The sequence below is a fragment of the Chlorocebus sabaeus genome, chromosome 21 (assembly GCF_047675955.1).
Source record: "Chlorocebus sabaeus isolate Y175 chromosome 21, mChlSab1.0.hap1, whole genome shotgun sequence".
NCBI classification, from domain to species: Eukaryota; Metazoa; Chordata; class Mammalia; order Primates; family Cercopithecidae; genus Chlorocebus; species Chlorocebus sabaeus.
The window spans coordinates 109,043,646-109,066,292 of NC_132924.1; the positions used below are offsets into that span (position 1 = coordinate 109,043,646).

At 35.4% G+C, this 22,647-nt stretch overlaps 1 protein-coding gene and 1 non-coding gene across 2 annotated transcripts in view; one reads left to right on the forward strand and one right to left on the reverse strand.

The window, feature by feature from the left end:
* The window catches only part of MTPN (myotrophin), a 49,762-nt gene that overhangs the window by 22,162 nt on the left and 4,953 nt on the right, over positions 1 to 22,647 (reverse strand). Inside the window, exons 2-3 of the mRNA XM_007983030.3 lie at positions 1,694 to 1,807; positions 782 to 865 (exon numbers count right to left, since the gene is read on the reverse strand). Of these exons, the coding sequence (XP_007981221.1) occupies positions 782 to 865; positions 1,694 to 1,807 (198 nt within the window). The remainder of the gene's footprint in view (positions 1 to 781; positions 866 to 1,693; positions 1,808 to 22,647) is intronic.
* On the forward strand, positions 10,842 to 10,948 carry LOC119621626 (U6 spliceosomal RNA). The gene has a single exon (XR_005238173.1). It is a non-coding gene; the product is annotated as a U6 spliceosomal RNA (small nuclear RNA).

The window sequence follows — 22,647 nt, forward strand, 5'->3', positions numbered from 1 at the left end:
TCTACTCATTTAATTTCTGTTTTTCTCTTGCTTCTTTTAGCAGGGCTTAAGATCCCAAATGAAATATTATAAACAACACTTTCCAGAGTATGGTCATAAAATGACAAGGCTGGAATTAAATACTAGTGATAATACTGTAACTGGTAATATTTTCTGAAGATTTATTGCTTTCCAACATCTGTAGGATCCATCTAATACACCTAGAATGGCTGCAACTAAATGGTTAATTTCTGAGTCTGGATTTTGAACTCCATCTAAGGGCTTATAACAGCAAAGACAAAAAAGGTAGGAAAACTCCGAATTTACCACTATCTTAAGCATATCAAGAAACCAGATAACTTGGAGAGTCCTTACTTATAACACACTACCTCTAAACCATTTTGCTTGGTATATATTCCAGAAAATGAAATGTATACATTTCAAACCAGTGCTACTCAAAGCATGGCGTATGAACCTGGTGTCAGTCCACAAAGTGTTACTGTCCAAAATGACATTCTTCTATATCATCAAGTACAATGGTTATTTCAAGCTGATTTCTGTGTGTATAAAATATTTTCTTGACAAAGGAGACTGATGATTTATATTCACCCAAGCTCCTTACCTACCACAAACTGGTAACAGTTTAGGGGCTATTCTGAGTAGCAAGCATTAGACCTCAATTTTGTATATTGCTTCCAGTTTTCTGTCCCAGCTGCCACACAAAATTCAAATAAATTAACAACCAAATACTTGGCTTAAACACAGTAATAGAAAAAGCAATACAATTAGCAATTGACCTCACCTTTGACAGAAGCAATTTCACACAGGAAACATGACCCTCATAGACAGCAGACAGAAGAGGAGTAATATGATGTTTATCTGGAGCCTACGAAATAATAAACAGAGATAACCTTATCCGTTTTTCATTTCTTCCTACTTTCTAGTTTTAACTAGAAAACTCTTACTAGATTTACCTATTGCCTTTCTACAAATAAATAAATAAATCTACAGAGTCAAGTGTCTAGTCTCTTAGAGCCATCAGAGACCCAGGCCCACGAGCAATGTCTTTCCTTAGGAGTCGAAGTAGTAGAGCATAGGGAGCAGGGCTTTGACCTCAGCTCAAATCTTGGCTCTGCCACTTACTGTGGTACTGTTATTTAGCCTCTGTAAGCCTTGATTCCCCACAACTGTAGAAATGCCAATGTGGTCCAGTAAGGGAAGACAGGGGTAAAACACAGCTAATGACGAGGTAAAAGGGCCAGATAGCATGGCATCCCTTGAAATACTGAAGCTACAAAAGGCTAAAGTTGGAAGATGACTGCACTTTTCTGACCACTTGCCCATTGACCTTTGTCCAATAATCCAGTTCAGATTTAGCCTATGACTGCAGAGTCCTATGCTCTATTACATCATAGCCACTTGTTACCCACAGATAGTGCTAACTCCCCAAGCTTTAGAACTTGAAAAGCAACAGCCATGGGGGAAACATCCTAACCTTCAATTCTTGTCAGCTTTAAAAAGTCAGTTTTTTTGGCTTATTTTTAAAAATCCCACCTCTGTATTTCTAAGTTATAGGCAATTTGGCATAATTTCAGACTGTATTCTTATTTAAAATGAAGTTTCTACAAATAACTATTTTATAATCTATAGAAAACAATTACCTATAGCATATTAACAGAAATTTTTTTCAAGAATGATCATGTCCTCTACGTACATTAATATCTGCTCCTTTCAGCAGCAGAAATTCCAGGATTTCAAGCTGCCCACAATCTGCTGCATAATGAAGAGGCTTCCTGCCACCTTCTAGTGTCCGGTTGACATCTTCTCCCTTATAAGAAAAGCAAATGAAAACAATATTTATATGAATGGAAGACTGAAGAAGTGAAATGAGGCACTTGATATTTTTACTTTCTTAAAGCCGTGTTTCATGAAACAATTAACATTTCTTGCAAAATAAAATAACCACAAACTTGAAATGAAATTCTGCACAAGAGTTAACATACAGTATGATGGAAATTCAAGCCACGATTAGTTAAGCTGAAAACAATATACAACAATGATAAATGTAATGAAATACATTACTGTCCTCCATTTCTAAGGAGTTCAATCAGCATAATGTCAATATGTGACCACAAAAGACTAGTGAGTTCAAGCACTAATGTTTTACACAGTTCATATTACATGTATTTTAATTCTTCAAAGAACGTATTCCCATTTTGATGTAGGCAGTCATCAATATCACAATGTAATTTCAGTATTAGGTATTAAGAATTTATTTCATTTAACATGCAGTAAAGTCCAATTGTGTGGCAGGCACTGTGCTAGACAGTAGGAAGACAGTGGTCAGCAAAATCAGACATGACTCCTGACTGTATGAAGCTTACCATCTGAGGTTGGGGGGCAGATACTAATAATCACATAATTAAACATATAATTTCAAAATACAAGTGCTATAAAAAAAGGACCGCGGGGCTTTCAGAAGAACATGACAATCCTGGTGATGAATGGAGGTATAGTGCCAGAAAAATGAACTTAAGTCTAAAAAAGTCATTTTCATTCACTGAAGATTAACAGAGACTAAAAATGATGACTACTTTCTCTATGAACCAGCTGCAACACATCTGGCACTGTGGTACACCCATTATTTCTAATCTTCAAACTACCCCAAGAAGAGAAAACCTCCATCTAATATATGAAAAGTCTAAAGCTGAAAGAGGTTAAATAACTTTTTACTGTGGTTCAGTTAGTAACAGAGATTTAAACCCATTCTCCTCCTGTACCAACATGCTGCTTCTATTTCAGTATTTGCCCCTTCCCTCTCAGGAGAGTTCAGATTTTACTGAGGAGCAAAACATTCTAAAGAGTTTATCCTCTCAGCCGGGTGTGGTGGCTCACACCCGTAATCTCAGCACTTTGGGAGGCCAAGACTGGTGCACCACTTGAGCCTAGGAGTTCAAGACCAGCATGGGAAACGTGGCAGCACCCCATTTCTACTAAAAACATAAAATCAGCCAGGCGTGATGGCATGCTCTTGTGATCCATCTACTTGGGAGGTGAGGTAGGAGGATCACCTGAGCCCAGGAAGTTGAGGCTGCAGTGAGCCATGACCCTGCCACTACACTCCAGCCTTGGTTATAGGAGTGAGACCCTGGCTCAAACAAACAAAGTTTATTTTCTCAACAATTTTATTACTCACTTAGCATATTTTGGTCAACTCATCAAGCCATACCCTGAATCAAGATGTTCAGAGCTCTATCATTTTACAGCCACTATAAACCATTCTTTCAAACACACACACTCCAAACTCCCCCTCCCCTTTGTCACTTACCTTCCCATTAATTTAAATACTATAGGTCCTACAAACCTCAATCAAATTTAAGATTTACACTGTCTATGAAATTTTCCATGATAATAATAGTAAGCTCTCCTCGTAAAACTCACAAGAATCAGTTAGTATTTAAATACATGGTACCCTTACAACTTTATGTACGCCTTCTTTCCCAACAGAATGCAAATTCCTTGACAGTAGAAATTATATGTTTTCTTCTTTATATTTTCCTACAGTATGATGTGGGAGTTAAGAACAGGTTCCCCATCACCATTAGACCTTGGGCAAGTTACTTTCTATGTGCAGAGATGACAGTACCTACGGCTCATGGAGTTGTTAGGGTTAAACTACATGATCCATGTAAAGCACTTAAATATCATATTAGCTAATATAGAAATACGGTTAGCTATTATCTATAAGTATTATCTATGTACACAATAGGTATACTCAAATATGAATTCACTTATTTTTAAGCATTCTGAGAGAAGGGTGATATCAACTGTCTACCATAGCAACCAATGGTGTCAGTAAGGCACAAGGAAACTACATTATAGAGTGTTTCCAAATTCTAGCCCACATGTGTATTTCAAATATATATATTTTTGGAGGATCAAGAGTTTCATCAGAAAGCATTTTCCTATTCTGAAATATTAGATAAAACAATCTAAGACTACTTCAATAATTCAAAGCAATAATTTCTAATGGATTGTTTACTTAAGTCAGTATCTGATATATGCATTACAACAGGGCCTCCTATAAATCAGGATATAGAAGGAATGCATAATGTACATACATGTAATATGTATATATATAAGGTATATATAAGGATGTACAATGTGCCTAAAATCACTGGAGACCAGGTTAGCACTCCAACTCTACCACTCAGTTGTGGGACCAGAGACCAGGTACTTTCTAAATTCCTTATCTGTAAATTGGGAATAGAAATACCTACACTTCACAGGGTTTCAGTGTTTCATTAGAAGAGATAACTCATGCAAGTGTTTAGCATAGTGCCTGACACATTGTTTAATAAATGTTTAATGAAGGCTATTATATTTAATAAAGGTTAACTACTACTTTTGTAGATTCCTGGTACTGGCTTATACTAGACATAAAAGATTATTCAAAATAGGATTAAGGCAGGTTTCTGTATAACGAAATATGAATAATTAAAGACATTATTTATTGTAACATTCTTTATATTCAAAATCAAATTTAAATAGGAAGGGCAAACTGGCACACCGCCTTAGTCTTTATTCACAACTACAAAAATGTTGTTGAGGCAAGGAATGCTTAACAATTCAGATAAAATTAGTTTTCCTCCCATTATTAACATTTCCTTTCTATTAATATTAGCTGGACAGGATTAACTGGACGAGACTTTAGAGTGAGACAAAGCAAATAAACAAGTGCAATAAATCATCAATAAGATCTTTGTCAAAGATACTTCCGTGAATCAAAAATGTTACATCCTCCAGGGCCAGGTGCAGTGGCTCACGCCTGTAATCCCAGCACTTTGGGAGGCCGAGGTGGGAGGATCACGAGGTCAGGAGATCGAGACCATCCTGGCTAACAAGGTGAAACTCCGTCTCAACTAAAAAACACAAAAAATTAGCCAGGCATGGTAGCGGGCGCCTGTAGTCTCAGCTACTTGGGAGGCTGAGGCAGAAGAATGGCGTGAACCAGGGAGGCAGAGCCTGCAGTGAGCTGAGATTGCACTACTGCACTCCTGCCTGGGCGACAGAGTGAGACTCCATCTCAAAAAATAAAAAATGTTATATCCTCCCTTGCACTTTTAATACGAGTGCAAAATGCCTATGAAATGGAGCTGTGAGTTTAAACTTTCTCCTTTATCCCTTCAGACATTTACATTACAATTCTTATTTTAGCAGACAAAAAGATGATGAGACTGAAAAGGCTTTGTGTAAGTGACAGAAAAAAATCCTTGTCAGCAGGGCCTTAGCAAAGTGGTACTTATAGAGAAATTTATAGCACTAAATGCCTGTACTGGAAAAATAGAAAGATTTCAAATGAATAATCTTTGTATTTCCATCATAAGAAACTAGAAAAAAATTAAATCCAAAATAAGCAAGAGAAAAGAATAAAGATCAGGGTAAAAATCAAAGAAACAGAAAACAGAAAAATGAGAGGAATCAAAAGCTGATTCTTCAAGATCAATACAACTGATAAGCCTCTAGCAAACGTCATCAGGAAAAGGGCGAAGAGACAAAGTACCAATATCGGTCGACAGACAGACAGATTACCTCCCCACAAAGAGACCTTCAGACTCCAGATGGCACCACCGTAAATTCTACCAGACATTTAAGGGAAGAAGTAATACCAATTCTACCTACTCTTCCTGAAAATGGAAGAGATGGGATGTTATCTCAACTCATTCTATGAGTTCAGCATTACTTTGATTCTAAAACAAGACAAAGATGTTATAAGAAAATACTGTATGCCAATGTTCCTCATGAAAAGTGATGGAAAAATTTTAGACAAAATTTTAGCAAATGTAATCCAACACTATAAAAAGGATAATATACCATGACCCAGTGGCATTTATCCCAGGAATAAGGTTGATTTAATATTCGAAAAGTCAGTGAATATAATTTACCATTTTAACAAACAGAGAAAGCCATATGATTGATCATCTCAATGGATTAAAAAAAACCCCAATATGCATTTCTCATCAGAATTTAGCAAACTGGGATAAGAAGGAAACTTCCTTGGCCTACAAAAAACCTACATTTAAGATCATACTTAATCGGTGAAAGACTGAATGCTTTCCTCCTAAGATCAGGAACAAGACAACGATGTCTGTTCTTACAACTTCAGTGTTGCACTAGCAGTTCTAATCAGTACAACCAGGCATGAAAAGAAATAAAAGGCATCCATTTGGAAAAGGAAGAATTAAAGCTGTCTTTATCTGCAGATCCCATGGTTAGGGCGTGCTGAATGACAATTTCACCAGGTTTTCAGCAGTCTTGATGGTGGCAGGTCCAACAGTAGTGATGAAATAGGAAAGGAAGATAGTGCTCTATATAGTTCCTTTCTTCCCTGCCTCCAGCCTATACTCTAGGCCTTAGTGACATCAGCAGAGATAAAGTCATCTATTCTGTAATCTTCATTCTAACTTCATAAAACGTTACCGGCTACAGAGAAAAACAAAACTCTAATTTTCTTTCCCAAATCCTGGGGATAGAGAAGAGAGATACGCAATCCGAACACGTTCCTTAGCTCACATGGAAATGTTACTATGTTTTCCTTTTCCTCTGGCTCTTCCAGTTTCCACAGAGACTATTTTAAACCTCTTCTACTTATTATAGACCTTAGACTTTTCTGTATTCTCTTTCCCCTTCATTCTCAGCAGATAAGCCCATATCCTTCTTTATACAGAAAACTGCCTTCAGACATGATCTCCCTCATGAACTTCTACCACACCTTTTTGGAACTGACCCATCCTCTCATCCTATCAAAAGCCATCCCTCACCTATGTTCTGTATATCGTCCCTTCTTTCTTTTTTTGGGGAAACTTCATGTTTATTTCTTTTCTTGATGGTGTTTTCAACCTCTCCTGTTTCATTGGCTCCTTCTCACCAGCATGTGCCATTCACAGCTCTTCCACTAAGAAAGCAAGAGCAGCAACCTCTCATTGGACTTGACATCTGCCCTTCAGTTACTGTTCTCTTTCCTCCCTTCCAGGGCTAAACTTTACAAAAGGATTGTCTATATTTGCTATCTCCAGTGTTTCACTGTCCACTCTAATTTGGCTTCCACCCTCAACACTATTACCATAACCATTTATGCCGAGGTCAAGGGTCTCCATGTTGCAAATACAAAGCTTCCCTTTACTCTTAAAACTCTTTCCTTTCATTGCAAAATGAAGTCTGTCAGTTATTAAATACACAACCTAGACTGTATTATATTAAAACATACTAAGTTGTTTTGAAGCTATTATTTTCTCTAAATATGGTATATTCCATATATGTAATCTAAGTAACATACGTAATGTATACACATAATAACATATGAAACTCTACTACTTCATAGCATATTCTGGTGAGTAGTTTAAATTAAATACATACACTCTATCTGGAACCACCATAGAAACCATAACATGCTACAGGATGGGTTGACTTCTGGTGCCTCTAAGAGTAAGATGAGGATTTAGACTATAGTGGAAAGGAGAAAGTCTATGTGAAATTCTAAACCAAATGGAACCCAAGAAAGGTCTTAAGATTACATTCTGGCAACCTGAGATTAGCTTCTCTGAGTCTTCCTCGGTCCTAACCTGAATTCCTCTTACTGTTAAAAAATTAAAAAAAAAAAAAAATTGACAATGCATGACCAGGTTACATCAATAAGTTGGTGAGTTCCATGTCAGAGGAGAAACTAATTATTGTATCATTTATTCCAATGCCAAAGCGTAGTGCTATAATTTTGATGTGTGTCCAGGAAAATCTCATGTTGAAATTTGATCCCAATATTAGAGGTGGGGGCCTAAAGAGAGGTGTTTGGGTCATGGGAGCGGGATCTCCAATGAACAGATTAATGTTCTCACTGGGTGCGGGATAAGTGAGTTCTTATCCCATTAGTTCTTGTGAGAGCTGGTGTTAATAAGAGCCTGGCACCTCCTCCCTCCCTTGCTTCCTCTCTCACCATGTGACCTCTCCACACCTGGCTCCCCTTCACTTTCTGCCATGAGTGGAGGCAGCCTGTGGCCCTTCACAGATGCAGGTGCCCAATCTTAAGCTTGGCTAGACAACTGAATCATGAACCAAATAAACCTTGTTCTTTATCAAGTATTCAGCCTCAGATATTCCTTTATAACAACCCTAAACTGACTAAGACACGTGGCATTTTAGGATTGGGCACTGGACAGGTTTTTCAACTTAAAAAAAGTTAAATATTATTGGTATTTTCCTAATATTCTTGATATATAATTGCCTTCCTTTAATCCTCATAGTTCTTGTTTATATGTCTCTCATTACATTTACCTCTATTTGATCAGGTATTTGTTATTTATATACTTTAATAGAAACTTCATTAAAGAAAGGACAATGAAAGAACAATGTCTTACTTGTTTATATACTGCCTACAATGTCTGTGGGTGACTTGTGCATAGCAGTCTTATTTTAATAATTCCTACAGACACTTACAACAACTTTGTCACAATGCAACCTGTTGCCTACCAAACAGCTATTACTTCAAAAAGTGGTATTTTTAAAACGTTATTAGGGTCTCTGAAAGTTATACAATCTCGGTGTTGGAAGGGGCTCTGAATGTCATCTCATTCAGCCACCCATTCTATGTTTCAATCCTTGCCTGTGTCTGCCCAACCTATAACTGAGTATCTCTAATGAAAGGTAATTCAGAACCTTGCTGATCAGTCCATTCCTGCTCTCAGTACTGGAAACTTCACTGTTTACTAGTTATGGTTCTATCCCTTGCAGACACACGGCATAAGCAATTCTTATTTTTACATTAGGTTATTAATTGTGTTTAGCAGTCACAACACACTGTAACTAAACTAAATATTTTCATTGATTTGCTGTTATCCTGAATTTGAGTCACTAATGGGTCAGAGAGACCTATCATGTGCTGATCCCTGATTTAGTTCATGACACTTTGAGCCAATCATCCTTCCCCATCATTTCCCCAAGGATATCTTTGAAACATTCAAATTTCAGTAAGTATTTCAGATTATCTTTATAACAGTCTAGAAACTTCAAAAAAAGAAAATCAGTATAGCATGATTTCTAACTGATCCCCTGATAAGTGTTATAAACCACTCCATTGCCACCACATACCCACTTATAAAATAAAATCTAGAAATTATAAATTATTTTAGCATGGCCTACCATCCAAAATACAACCATTGTTACCACTCTGCTATAATTGTGTTTAATCCTTTTCTATGAAAATAGTTGCTTTAAAAAGTTGTCATCACACTATGTATTCTTTCACGAGACATCATTCTCGAAAGATACATATATTCTATCAAATGGATGTACCATAGTTTACTTATTCTAATTCTAGACATGTAATATAAATATCAAATATCCTGTAACACTAAAATTCTTATTTGATACAACATAACAGTTCCATATTTAATTGATTCCAAAGCACACATTTTTCTGTATTTTAATGTCCCTAAAATAGGGTCACAGACACCACTTTGCCTTGGAGTTTGGGGGAAAAGTACTTATGGGTTGATTATGTACTTTGTGGAAACACTAACACTCATTGCCTATGCCTGGCTTTGCTACTGAAACCTATTCTTGGGTGGGTTAAGATGTTAAGAGTGTAAAGTATAGAATTAGATTAAGCTGACTCTGAAGAACATAAATGGTGAAATTCACTGATTCAACCTGATGATATTCTCATGAAAATTTGGTGAGTGTGCCATCAACTATTTTTAATCCAGAGAAGAGAAATTAAATATTAAATAGAACACGTCTTAGATCTAATTTCTGAAAGCAATGTTATTGGCTGTACAGGGAATATCCCTAGAGCTTAATATATGCCACCTGGCTATCCCCACTGAGTTATTTGCTTTTTTTTTTTTAACAGTACTACAAGCAAGGGAAGATTTTTCTACTTTGTCAGTATTATTCAAGAGGAACATCTGCTTTTTTTTTTTTTTAATGGAACATCTGTTTTTTTAAGATCAAGATAAACGAAGTGTATTGCCTCCTGCTTTACTGCAACAACAGAATGAAATGAAACTTATATGGTATACTTTCCTCTTTACAATGCCAAGTTGTTTTTTCCTTCTAGTATTTTATGCTTATTAAATGGTTTATTCTAATATTTTCCAAAGACATCAATTTGGTTACTCAATCATTCATGAAATATTTACTGATAGCTTATAAAGTTTTGGGAATTGTGGCAAGCATCTGAGATAGTGATGAAAAAGGAGTCATTCCCCACAAGGAATTTGTAGCCATAAAAGGCAAGACAACAAGTAAACCATTCATACAATGTGATTAAATTATATCAAGTGATTAAAGCTGCGGTACAGGCTATGAGTTTGTTTTGGGAATACAGAAAAGGAGATGTAGCCCAGCCTGGGAGGGGTCTAATCAAGCTACCATGAAGAGATAACAAAGCTTGGGTTAAGCCTAACACTTTTTTCTTTAAAAAAAAAAAAGATTATCTTTTTCAGTCTTCATGATTTCATGTTTTTTTTAAACAATGTAATGAAGTTATGCCTTAGGCAATAGAGAACATAAAAGAACCACCAGCACTAGGATTCTTCTAGTACATAAGCACGTCTTAAGTGTGGTCAGAGTCAATCCTCACATCCTAACTGCTAGCACACGCTAACTCTGGATAGTATTTCCCCTTTAAAGGATAGGTAACGAAGAAAACCAATATGGAGGTAGGTGTATAAAAACTAATCATAGGGCAAAAGAAATATATTGAAAATCATTTCCTCTAAAATGTAGTAGAAAAAGAAAATAAAGAAAAAAAAACTTTAAGGAAATACATACCTCTGAAATGATTTAATATAAGAAACTTAACTTCAGTGTTTGCCTCGGCAGCACATATACTAAAATTGGAACGATACACAGAAGATTAGCACAGCCTCTCTGCAAGGGAGACACGCAAATTCATGAAGCAGTCCCCATTTTTTTGGTTTTTAATTAAAAAAAAGAAAAGAAACTTAACTTTAGAAAACATCTACAGAGTAATCAAAATGGAATCCAAAAGACATGGGCTCAATAAGTAAGGGTGTCTTAAGAAGAGAACAGGCAAACACACAAAGTAAACAAACTGAGGTGCAGGCTGATAGGAAAGGGAAGCTGCAGAGAAAGTGATATATAGCAAGGAAATTAAAACTGCAATTGCAAAATTAAAATATGTACCATAGTCAGTAGAGTTGGGAAACATTATTCAAATTAAGAAAACTGAAGCAAAGACCTGAGAACAAACTTAAGAAATTTTCCCAGAATACCGAGGTAATAAAGTAGTACAAATGTTTAAAGAAAAAGATGATTGGTATTAGGAGTGTAAAGTTCTAACTTACAAATGATACAGAACCAGAACGGGAATAGAAAGTTTTAAAAAGTTTTCTGAACTCAGGAAAGGCCTGAGCCGATAGATTGTAAGAACTCACTGTGTTATAGGCAAAAATTCAGTTGATTATCCCCCTCCCAAAAATACAGTTTTAGAATTTCTTTAGATAAAGCAAAAAGACCCCCAAAATTAAAAAGTCAAAATCACATTAATGCCAAAAAAATTAAATTAGACTGGTCTCATATTTGTGGCTTCCTCAGAACACCAAATTCCAGAGGACTACAGAGAGAAACTATCTATAGCAATGATATTTGGAGAGAGTTTGAGATATATACCTCTTTTTTTCTTTCTTTCTTTTTATTTTTTGAGACAACATCTCACTGCCTTGTCCAGGCTGGATTTGAACTCCTGGGCTCAAGCAATCCTCCTGCCCCAGCCTCCCCAGTAGCTGGGATTACAGGTTCAATGTGCTAGGCTCTTAACGTCAAATTTAAAGATAAAGAAGAATCTTGAATTTTGTTAAACAACAACAAAAAGAGAAGCAAACAAATTGCCAACTAGAAGCTTAGCTGCTATTGAGAGATACCTAAAAGCAAAATATGAAAATGTGAAAAAAAAATTTTAATGGTCAAAAATATACTAGGCATGGCCGGGCGTGGTGTTCAAGCCTGTAATCCCAGCACTTTGGGAGGCTGAGACGGGTGGATCACAAGGTCAGGAGATCGAGACCATCCTGGCCAATACAGTGAAACCCCGTCTCTACTAAAAAATACAAAAACAAAACCCAAAAAAATACAACTAGCTGGGCGAGGTGGCGGGCGCCTGTAGTCCCAGCTACTCAGGAGGCTGAGGCAGGAGAATGGCGTAAACCCGGGAGGCGGAGCTTGCGGTGAGCTGAGCTGAGCTGAGATCCGGCCACTGCACTCCAGCCTGGGTGACAGAGCGAGAGACTGTCTCAAAAAAAAAAAAAAAAAAAAAAATACACACACACACACACACACGGCACATAAATCTAAAAAGCTAGGAAGAGTAATATTAGTACATGATAAAGTAGAATCAAAGCAAAAAAAGTAAATGGAAAAGGTGTTCATTTTACATTTAAAAAATGTGAAGCTAGTTATGAATTGTCTGAAGAACGGCAAGAAAACAACTGCAAAAGTAGCACTGCACAGAGAGACTATGATAATCATCTCAGTCTTTGGCAGGTAAGGACATAGCAGGCATGATTAATAATTAATGAGACTGTTAATGTATATTAACTTTGTGCTCTACGGAAATTGTACGTTATTATTTCACTGAATATTAATAAAATATAATTCTAACAGAACAAAGAAAACTTCAGTACATTCCAAAGTCTAAAACCTTATAGAACCCATTATCTAATCCTAATGCAATAAAGCAAAATTAATACCAAAAGCTTTAGCACAAAGTAAACATAAGAAAAAAAAACCAAATGAATGAAAAAAAATAACACACAAAACACACAGAACCAAAGCAATACTAAATCTTCTAAATTACTGATGGAGCAAAGAACTCAATACTAGAATTGCAGACCATTTTGAAAATAAAGGTTAAAATATTAAAGTATTCTATTAATGGCAAGAATATTACTTATGGACAGAACCAAATCTGTGAAAAACCAATCTGGAGGCGGTTAAATTAATATGAAATTACATGTTTTTTAAAAGACTGCCACTGTTCACTCGATTTTTCCCAGCTTTTTTCAATTTTTTCTCCCTTACTCTCCTAACTAGTTTTAAAATGAAACACAAACATATTAACAAATAAGTGGTATGCTTTTAACAGTTTCAGATTTTCTCTTCAACAGCAAAATCTTTTCATGCTCCTCCACAGTGTGGCTTGGTGGGGATTATTCACTAGACTAGTACTTCTTACAGGCCTCTATTATATAGCATTATGTTTATTTGAATAATAAACACAACAATGAAATAGTACTCTTTATGCTATTTCTAAGTGAAATGGCCGACTCCTACACAGAATGTTTTTTAGGCCTTTCTTCAGGTGAAAAGAAACAAATAATACTCTTCCTTTGATCTGTAAGGTATGTACACATTGCTGCATTGCTGCCACTGAGTTCCAAGGCATAGGTACATACCGTACTGTCACAAGAGATCAGTGTCCCAAAAGCTACCTAACAAACAGTAGACTAAATTAGCATATGTGTAACCACTTTGTACCACAGCATGTAAATTAAATATTAGACACTTGACAATAGAAAGCAGCAAAAGTATTAAATTTACAAAATTCTATATAGTTGAGTCGAAGTCCCCAATAATTTCAATTACAGTTAAGTATTATTCTTCCCCACTGGGAATTCAGAATTCCTTAAGACTGCAGTGTTTAATAAAAATGACAGATCCATTTGAGATGAATGTTATAATATAGTCCCTCCTTTCCTAATTCTCTTTGTCCTCCTCCCTACCCAATCCCCCAGGTTAAAAGTTCTTATTTAGGATATAACTTTGCAAAAAAGAATCACATATTACTGTACCGGGGACTGATATCAGTGTGTCAAACAATACCACAATTATAAATTACAACACAGCAATGGGTATATATGTAAAATCTACCACTGAGGGGGCAAAGCAAACAAGAAAGGTGACAACACATTAATACTTTATTTGGAACTTTACAATACAGAAAAACAGATAGATGGCACAATAGAAAGAAAGTAAGTCTGAAAGGACGAAGTTATAACATCAACCTGCTCTTACTTGACGTATTTTCTGAAATGTTAACGTCACACCAAATGAACTTTCTCTTGCTGATGTCATCCTCCCAAATGCATCAAACTTTCAATGATATAAATATGAATTCATTTTAAATAATGAGTAACAATACATTTGCTATGTATTGTTATCCCATCTATACATTTACTTGCAACCTTCAACTTAGGCATTTTTTTCTTTCAAAAATGACTACTTCAGTCATTCAAATTATAGAAATTTTAGTTTTAGTTTTCAGCTGATTTACTATTAAATACACACAATTTTTCTTCTTTGGAAGGTTCAGAAGCAATTAATTACACTTAGACATTTTCTAACTGAAAACGGTGAAGTATTTTCTAAAAGCTTACTTGTGGGAAATTAAAATTTTAATAACAAAACACACGTGTTTATATAAAGACTATCAAAATTAAGAAAATCCATTTAAAACATTATGGTAGTATGTCAATTTGGAAAAAAGACTGACAACCAAAAAGTACCTTCATTTATAAGATTCTAATTCATGGCTCCACAGTTGGATGGGAGGGAAAGAAGAGAGGAGAAAGGAACCAAATATAACTTTATCTTAACAAACTTTATAGCTGCTTTCTAAGTTTTATCCACATTTCATGTATTAAATAAGGGAAATAATGTATTTAGAATCCATACAACCATCTTATCTGCTGCTTGTTCTCTAACCCTTTTAACTAAACCTACCAAAGAAAACTCATCTGAGTGGCTAACACTGTAGGTGCTCAAATGGTATTTGCTGCATGAATTATGAATGAAGCAGTGAAAACTGCTAACTAGCCTTCTCTTTCACTTCTGGAGTTGGAAATTAAGCCAGGGATGGGATTCACACTAGGGCTAGGAAGAAAATTCTGGAACGTTTTTGGTGAAGGGTGATCTCATGCAGCTGAAAAGATTTTGCAGAATCTACTTTCAGTTTAAGACTCTAAATTAGTTCCTGTTTGTATATTACAGTAATGATTCCTCGTTTTCAGAAATCCAGGCCTCTTGCCTAAGGTTCAAATTTAGTATAAAAATTCTATGCTTTTTCTTTTAGAGAATTTCATTCAAACTCCCTCTCTCTTCTATCTATCCACAAGCAGCTTTCCATGCCTTGCTTTTCCAGTCCAACATCTTTCAATCATAAAGATTTCTGAATAATGTTTTTGGAAATGCTGACCCCCAAAATAAGTTTTATATTATACATTTTAATTTTTTTATATCTCAAAAACTTGAGAATAAAGTGAAACTTATATTAGACAAAGTAGTTTTACTAACTTCAATGTTATGTAAAGGTGTGCACCCTATGGCTCACGGGTCAAAGTCAGCATGCTGTTTCTGTAAATAAAGTTTTACTGGAACTCAGACAGACTCATTTGTTGACATATCATCTATGATTGCTTTTGCACAACACCAGAGATGAATAGTTATGATAGAGACTGTGTGACTGCCAAGGCCTAAAATATTTACTAGCTGCCCCTTTACAAAACATGTCTGCCAACTCTTGCTATTAAGCATTGGCCTCTCTAATCCTCCTCTGAGATCTATACAGACAATAATACAAACAGCAAATACATACTACAGAATTTCAGTGTATTAAGCAATGCTTTGCAAATTTTACATTTACATTATCTTTTAAAACTTGGACACAACATGAATTATTATCACAATCCCTATTTACAGATACAAAGCTGAGGTTTGATGAAATTGAATAACATGGTCAAGGTTAGTAAGTGGACAGGGCTGGGAATCAAGCCCAGGTCTACTGAAATCCAAAATGAAAGTGTAGTATCTCTTACAGAGAACTTGAAAATAATAAATAATAATAAATGTTTTCTAAGGACTTAGTTTTAGGGTCCATATGCTTTTATATTGTTCTAAGTAATGTGGTATTAAGCATAGGTTTTAACATTTGTTTCTTAATACCAAGGTAAAAAGCACGGACGATTCTTATTTTTCACAAGGAAGCATGCACAAAACTATCTTTACTTTTAGTGAGACTGTATAGTGTTAAAAATTCTTAACTGAAATTCTAAAATGATAGTCATGAGAGGTTACACGTGGAAGTTGCTGTTATACTAATACAACTGTTGTCACTACAACAGTGTGGAAAGTTGGACAAAGTTCATTGGGTTTAAAACAACAAAGAGCTTGAAAATTTAGAACTATTTCTAAGAGAGGAAATGAAAGAACATCATTTACACTAACAACATCTGTTAACATACAAAGCAGTGTATGGTAAACCAACTTTGAAAACAAAGGAAGGGATAGTTTCTGCAAATACCAATTAAATACAAATGTAACAAACTGTATCGCAGATAACAGGCAATGTGATAACTATTGAGGATACAAAGATAACTGCTATCTTCAACAAACCCACAGCATATTAGGTGAGATAAATAGGTAAAAATTAGTATAGGGTTCTTAATTTCAAGCAACAGAAACTAAATTAGACTGATTAATAGATATGTAATACATTGGCCGGGCTCGGTGGCTCAAGCCTGTAATCCCAGCACTTTGGGAGGCCGAGACGGGCGGATCATGAGGTCAGGAGATCGAGACCATCCTGGCTAACACGGTGAAACCCCGTCTCTACTAAAAAATACAAAAAAACTAGCCGGGCGAGGTGGCGGGCGCCTGTAGTCCCAGCTACTTGGGAGGCTGAGGCAGAAGAATGGCATAAACCCGGGAGGCGGAGCTTGCAGTGAGCTGAGATCCGGCCACTGCACTCCAGCCTGGGCGACAGAGCCAGACTCTGTCTCAAAAAAAAAAAAAAAAAAAAAAAATAGATATGTAATACATTAACAGATATTAAAAGTAGCTCTCAGAACTGCGAGGAGGACTGAAGAACAAAACTCAAAAATGGACAGAAAACAAGGATGCTTAAAAGCAAGAAATACAAGTGCTCCTCTACTTATGATCGGGTTACATTGAAAATGCATTTAATACACCTAAACTGCCATCAGAGCTTAGCCTAGCCTGCCTTGAATGTGCTCAGAACACTACCATTGGGCAAAAACAGCTGGCATTACAATACACAGCAGAGTACCAGTTATTTACCCTCATGATTGAGTGGCTGACTGGGAGCTGCGGCTCCCTGCACCATGAGAGTACCATAATGCATATCCCTAAGCAGTGATATGATTTTGACTTTGAAAGCTTTGATTCTGAAAGATGAAAATTCAAAATCTGAAGTACAGTTTCTACTGAATGTGTATCACTTTTGCATCACTGTAATGTCAAAAAAAAAAAAAATTAAGTCTGGGACTGTCTGTGAAATCAAAATCTGTCACAAGAACCACCTGGGCACAGAAGAGATGCTACAAGTGGCACATCACGACCTCTGCTGTTTTCGGAAAGTGGTGTTTTACTGTTGCCACTACATCTTTTATTGTGCCTGAGCATTTGTATCAGCTCTGGATAGATGCATCCCATTAGTCATGTTTGGGTTATGAGCTCTTTTCCTGTGTAGGCAAGAGAAAGCAATTTATTTGCCCTTTTTGGCTTTTGTTGTGGTGAGCACCAGACCTTGCCTTTGATCAAGATTCATACTATATAAGTAGGGAACTCCTCAAGCACAGGAAGAAGCTTCAAGTGCTGTGACTCCTGTCAATAGAAAAATGCCCCAACATAAGCACCGTAGCTTAAGGATCTGCAGACATTTTTTTAGGGGGCTGGAGGCGGCGGTGGAGAAGAGCCTCTGAATTCTCAAGTTTGTGAGGCACTATTTAAGTGACTAAATGGTAATAACTGATCCATATTTATAAATGTACCTTGGTTTTTTCTTAACCAGTCATTAAGACGAAACTCATTTTAGCAGTTTAAAAGTTAAAGACATACTGCACAGAACAAGATTTAAGTTTCTTAAGCCACTGTTTTTCAAATTCAAGTCTAATAACCTGTTAGTCAAGCCAGAAGCCCATAAGCTCTCAAATTTAAGAAACTACAACAGAACATAAACACAACAAGCAAATTCTATATTAGATGTCACCAAGAAATGATAAATTGCACAAGCAGTCAGGGAAAGTTATGCAGAACAAAAAAGACCTGAATATAAAACTTCAAGAATAAGAAGAAATTTGCCAAGCAGATGTAGTAGGACGAAAAAGAATAATTTATTAAAGGTAACATCTAGCGTAAGATAACTTCACTAGGAAACACAATGGTGTAGTGGAAAACCAACCAACCAACCAACCAACCAACCAACCAACCAACCAACCAACCCACCCTCATCCAAGTTCAGGAAAACTGCATTTAAATTTCAATCTCAATTAGCAGTATGATATTGGTCAAGGGCTTTCACACCTAATTTTTCCTTACCTATAAAATAAGGGAGCTGGACTAGTTGCTCTGTAAGTAATCTTGCTTCTAAACAAATTTATGGGGATGATGATTAGTAACAACAGCTAACATTTACTAGCACTTACCATATGTCAGGCACAATGGTACACAGTTTACACTTCTTATGTAGGCATTACAATTATTCCCATTTTCACCAATTGAAGAAACTCAAGTTCTGAGTGCTTAATTCACCCAAAGTGTCTAGTTAGTAAGAAGGCCAGACCTGGAAAATCTAATTCCAAAGCCAACACATTTAGCTTCTATGCTATGGTTTCACCAATAATGCAATTCCAAATCCCTAAAGGACAGTGCCATAATGAGCATCTATTGTACTATGTTTAGTGTTTACTACCTATAATTTTGTTGTTGTTGAGATGGAAGTCTTGCTATGTTGCCCAGGCTGGTCTTGAACTCCTGGGCTCAAATGATAGATCCTCCTGCCTTAGCCTCCCAAAATGTTGGGATTACAGACATGATTCATCATGCCTGGCCTACAATTTTTTTTTTAATATCTACATTTTTCAGTATTTTTCAGCTACTTACTTTAGGCCTAAGTATCAAAATGCTCACTATTTTTTATATGTCAAATTGAAATCTTCCTAAAATATGTTATACATGTCTCTGACTTTGTAAATAAGGGAAAGGTAACGAAGTTTAAACTTTCCGTGAAGCTCAAGGTTACACTTATACATATTAATTATTGCCTGGGGCCTCTGAAACTTTAAGGTAAATACGGCTCTTTGCCCTTCACTTTCTTGGGTCAGTTTCTTACATTTTGGTTTCTTTCCTTTCAGTAATCACAGCTCCTTTTTACAATGGTAATTTTCTGCAGACTGAAAAAAAAAAATTAAGCTTCTAAGCTTATCAGAATTATTTAGTAAAGATATAGCTGCAAAAAAATTACTTTCAGTCATTTTTCTTATTACAAGGTGGCCTTTGATGTAAAACCATAAAGTAACTTTAATTACCAACTTTGCTGTGATTTGATTATCTAAACACATTTCTTCTGTTTCAAATCTTTGACATGGCATAGTCTCACAGTGCATGACAACCTCCAATCCTAAGATGATTCATAAAGAATTAAAAGTTAAAGTATTATGTTCCACAGATCACATGATCCCAGCATTCCAGAAAAAAAAAAAATGCTTAATGCTTATTAAAAGATACAGGTTAAGTTTTAGGTAGGTTCAAATCATCCTATTTTTCTTATGATTATGGGAAAAAAAAAATTGTAACGAATCACCTGCAAAAATCCTAAAGAGAATGTGAGAGGGAGATACTAAAACATACTTTGAAACTGCACATCATTAAATCAGTTTGGTATAGATAGAAAAAGAGCAAGAAATCTGTTTATGATAAAGATGATGGTTCAGATTATTAGTAAAGAGGAACTATAAAATAAATGGTATGAGAACTGTCAAAAAAAAAAAAAAAAAACAAAAAAAACTATATACTTATTTCATGCCTTACTTCAAAATAAATAATGGAAAGGTCAAATGTCCAAAATGGAAGAAAAAATGAAGTTCCAGAAGAGCTAATTTATTTGTAATTTTACAGAGGAGAATAGGTCTTTGTAAACAGGATACAAAACCCAAGTCACAAATGAGAGAAAAAAAGCGATACATTTAACCCCACAAAAAGTAAAAGACCATTGTAGAACAAGAAAATAAATGAAGTCAAGAGACTAACTGGGAACAGTATTTGCAAAACATGATAAAAAACTGATTTCCCTAATTTATAGAGTTTATACAAACCAATAAGAAACAGTCCAACTAAAATAAAAATAAACAAAATACATAAACAATCATTTTTCACCTATCCAAATGGCAAAATCTAAAAAGTCTAATGATGCTCAGTGCTGTTGATGGTGTGAGGGGACCATCAGTCTCATGTCTGCCAATGTGTGCCTAAGCTGATGAAACTCATGAAGAGAGTCATGCAGATACAGTCTCCAGAGTTGTCAAGGTATATGTACAAAGGTGATCACTATAATCCTGTTTAATTGCAAAGATTCACTGGAAACAAAATGTTTATCACACAGGAATAGTTAAATGAACATCCAGAAAATGGAATACTACTCACCATTTAAAAAGGGAAGAATAAATACACTTTAATGTGGAAAGCAAAGTGCAGAAGTGTTTACAGAGCTTTTTAAGTGGGAAAAACAGATGAGTAAGTAAATTTTCAATGTTTTTCTGAAATTAACTACATGGACCTGTTAATAATGGCTGATTTGTTCACAGGCATTGGGGAGGGGAGACCTTTACCTTTCAGTCCTAACTGTGGCATTTTAAAATCCATATCTGAATTAATTTAATTTTACTTTTTAAAAGTTAGGAGTTATCTAAATAGTAAAATTTTGGCCAATTTTTGTCTTCTTTATTCTTTTCTGTTTTAAAAACACCTAATCAATTTTATATTTTAAAGAGAGGAACCACATAGGAATAATAGTCAACGGGATATTTTACTTTATTCAATACAGCTTTGCTTTTTAAAATAACAAGCACATATTTTCATAATTTAAATCAGCTTTAATTCATTACAATTTTAATTATCTGTGCTAATAAAAGGACAATGTTTAGAATCTCAAACCAAAACACTCTATATAGCCTCTGTACATCTGAATGAACATATATGTTCCAATGTAAAAAAAGATCTTCCTCTATTTTATATATTTTTTAAAAAGACTAAAACCATTAATAATTAGAAAAGAATCTACACTAAAGTTTCTCTGTCTACTGAGGACACTTGTGTCTTATACAAGCTGACATACGCTTTCTGAATGGGTCACCAACCCTTCTGTAGAAAGGGCAACACATAGTGATATATTTTTATAAGAAACTAATAATTTAAAGAAGAAGAAAAAAAGGAAGCTGCCTAAAACCAATAAATGCGAAGTAGATTGAATCAGGGCCTCTTTTAAATTGGCTATTTTATTAGGAAAGTGAAAAGTGATCTCAATAAGTCTTGCAATTTCTAAAGATTAGAAGTGATATCTTTCTCAGGTTCAAGAGATTCTATCCTTTCACATGGTGCACAATTGTTGCTTTTCAAGTCTATTAGAGTGTCAATGGCAGATGTAATTAGAATGGAGGCTGGAGGGAAAGGAAACCACAGAGAAAGGGAAGTTAGAGACCAGGCTTCTATTTCACAGCAAGTGAAACAGAAGTACATGTAAACAAGAGAGTACATCTATTAGACCTGCTGAAGATTATAAGGGGCTATTTATCAAGGCAACTCACAAGCACTCACCTGTAAGGGCGCTGGATCTTCAAAATCCACCACAAAGCTCACCTTTTAGTAGTCTCAATGTATAATTACCATCCTGCTGCGATTGTTTATGTTTACTATTTACTCCATATTATAGTACTCCCCTAGTTATCTGGCCTTACTGAGAAATGAAGGTCAAGGGTATGCTGAAGTAGTTAACAGCATGGGGCTTTGAAACTCCTTCAGAACCCAAGGAAGTGAGTTCAAATCTCAGCTTTACCACTTAAGAACTTTATGATCTTGAGCAAGTTATTTAATCTCTGCCTCTAAAATCTCTAAAATAGGGTTAACATTGTTAATAATGCTCATGGCTTACTGTTGATAAGTAAATGAAATACCTGTATACTGCATCACAATCCTCAAATACATAAAATTTTATAAACACACTTTTTTCAAAGTGTTACTGGTATTATTTAAAAAATTATGAATATAAATCTCAATAATTTAGTTATTTTTCTTTCTAAAAAGGCAAACAAAATTTAACCTTTTCTGGACTGTGTAGGATCACAATTAGGAACATCAATTATAAGGTAAGATTATATGTGACGATAAATACAAAAAAACATTCTGCAGGCTATCAGTCACTCTTATGGACATGTCTTGAGCGATAACAGTCTCTGATGAGAGTTTAAGTTTACAGAGATGTTTGTCTCTATGCTAATTATTTCTGAATTGTTACATTTACAATTTTTAAAATATGGTTGCCATTTTTGTCTTCATTCACAGTCAGAGCTAATTAGTTGTGCCTACTTCTTACAAGCCTGTTTCTCATTTTCTTAATTCCGAAGTGCTATTAGCTAAAAACAACCATTTTAAAGCAAACTGATCTGGTTATAAATACACACACACATAGAGCCTATAGATTCAGACAGTTCTGGGTTTAAATTCCAGTTATGCTACTTAATTTGTGACCCTGTCAAGTTACTTCAGTTCTCTAAGCCTCAGGTTCTTCATCCTTAAAATGAGATT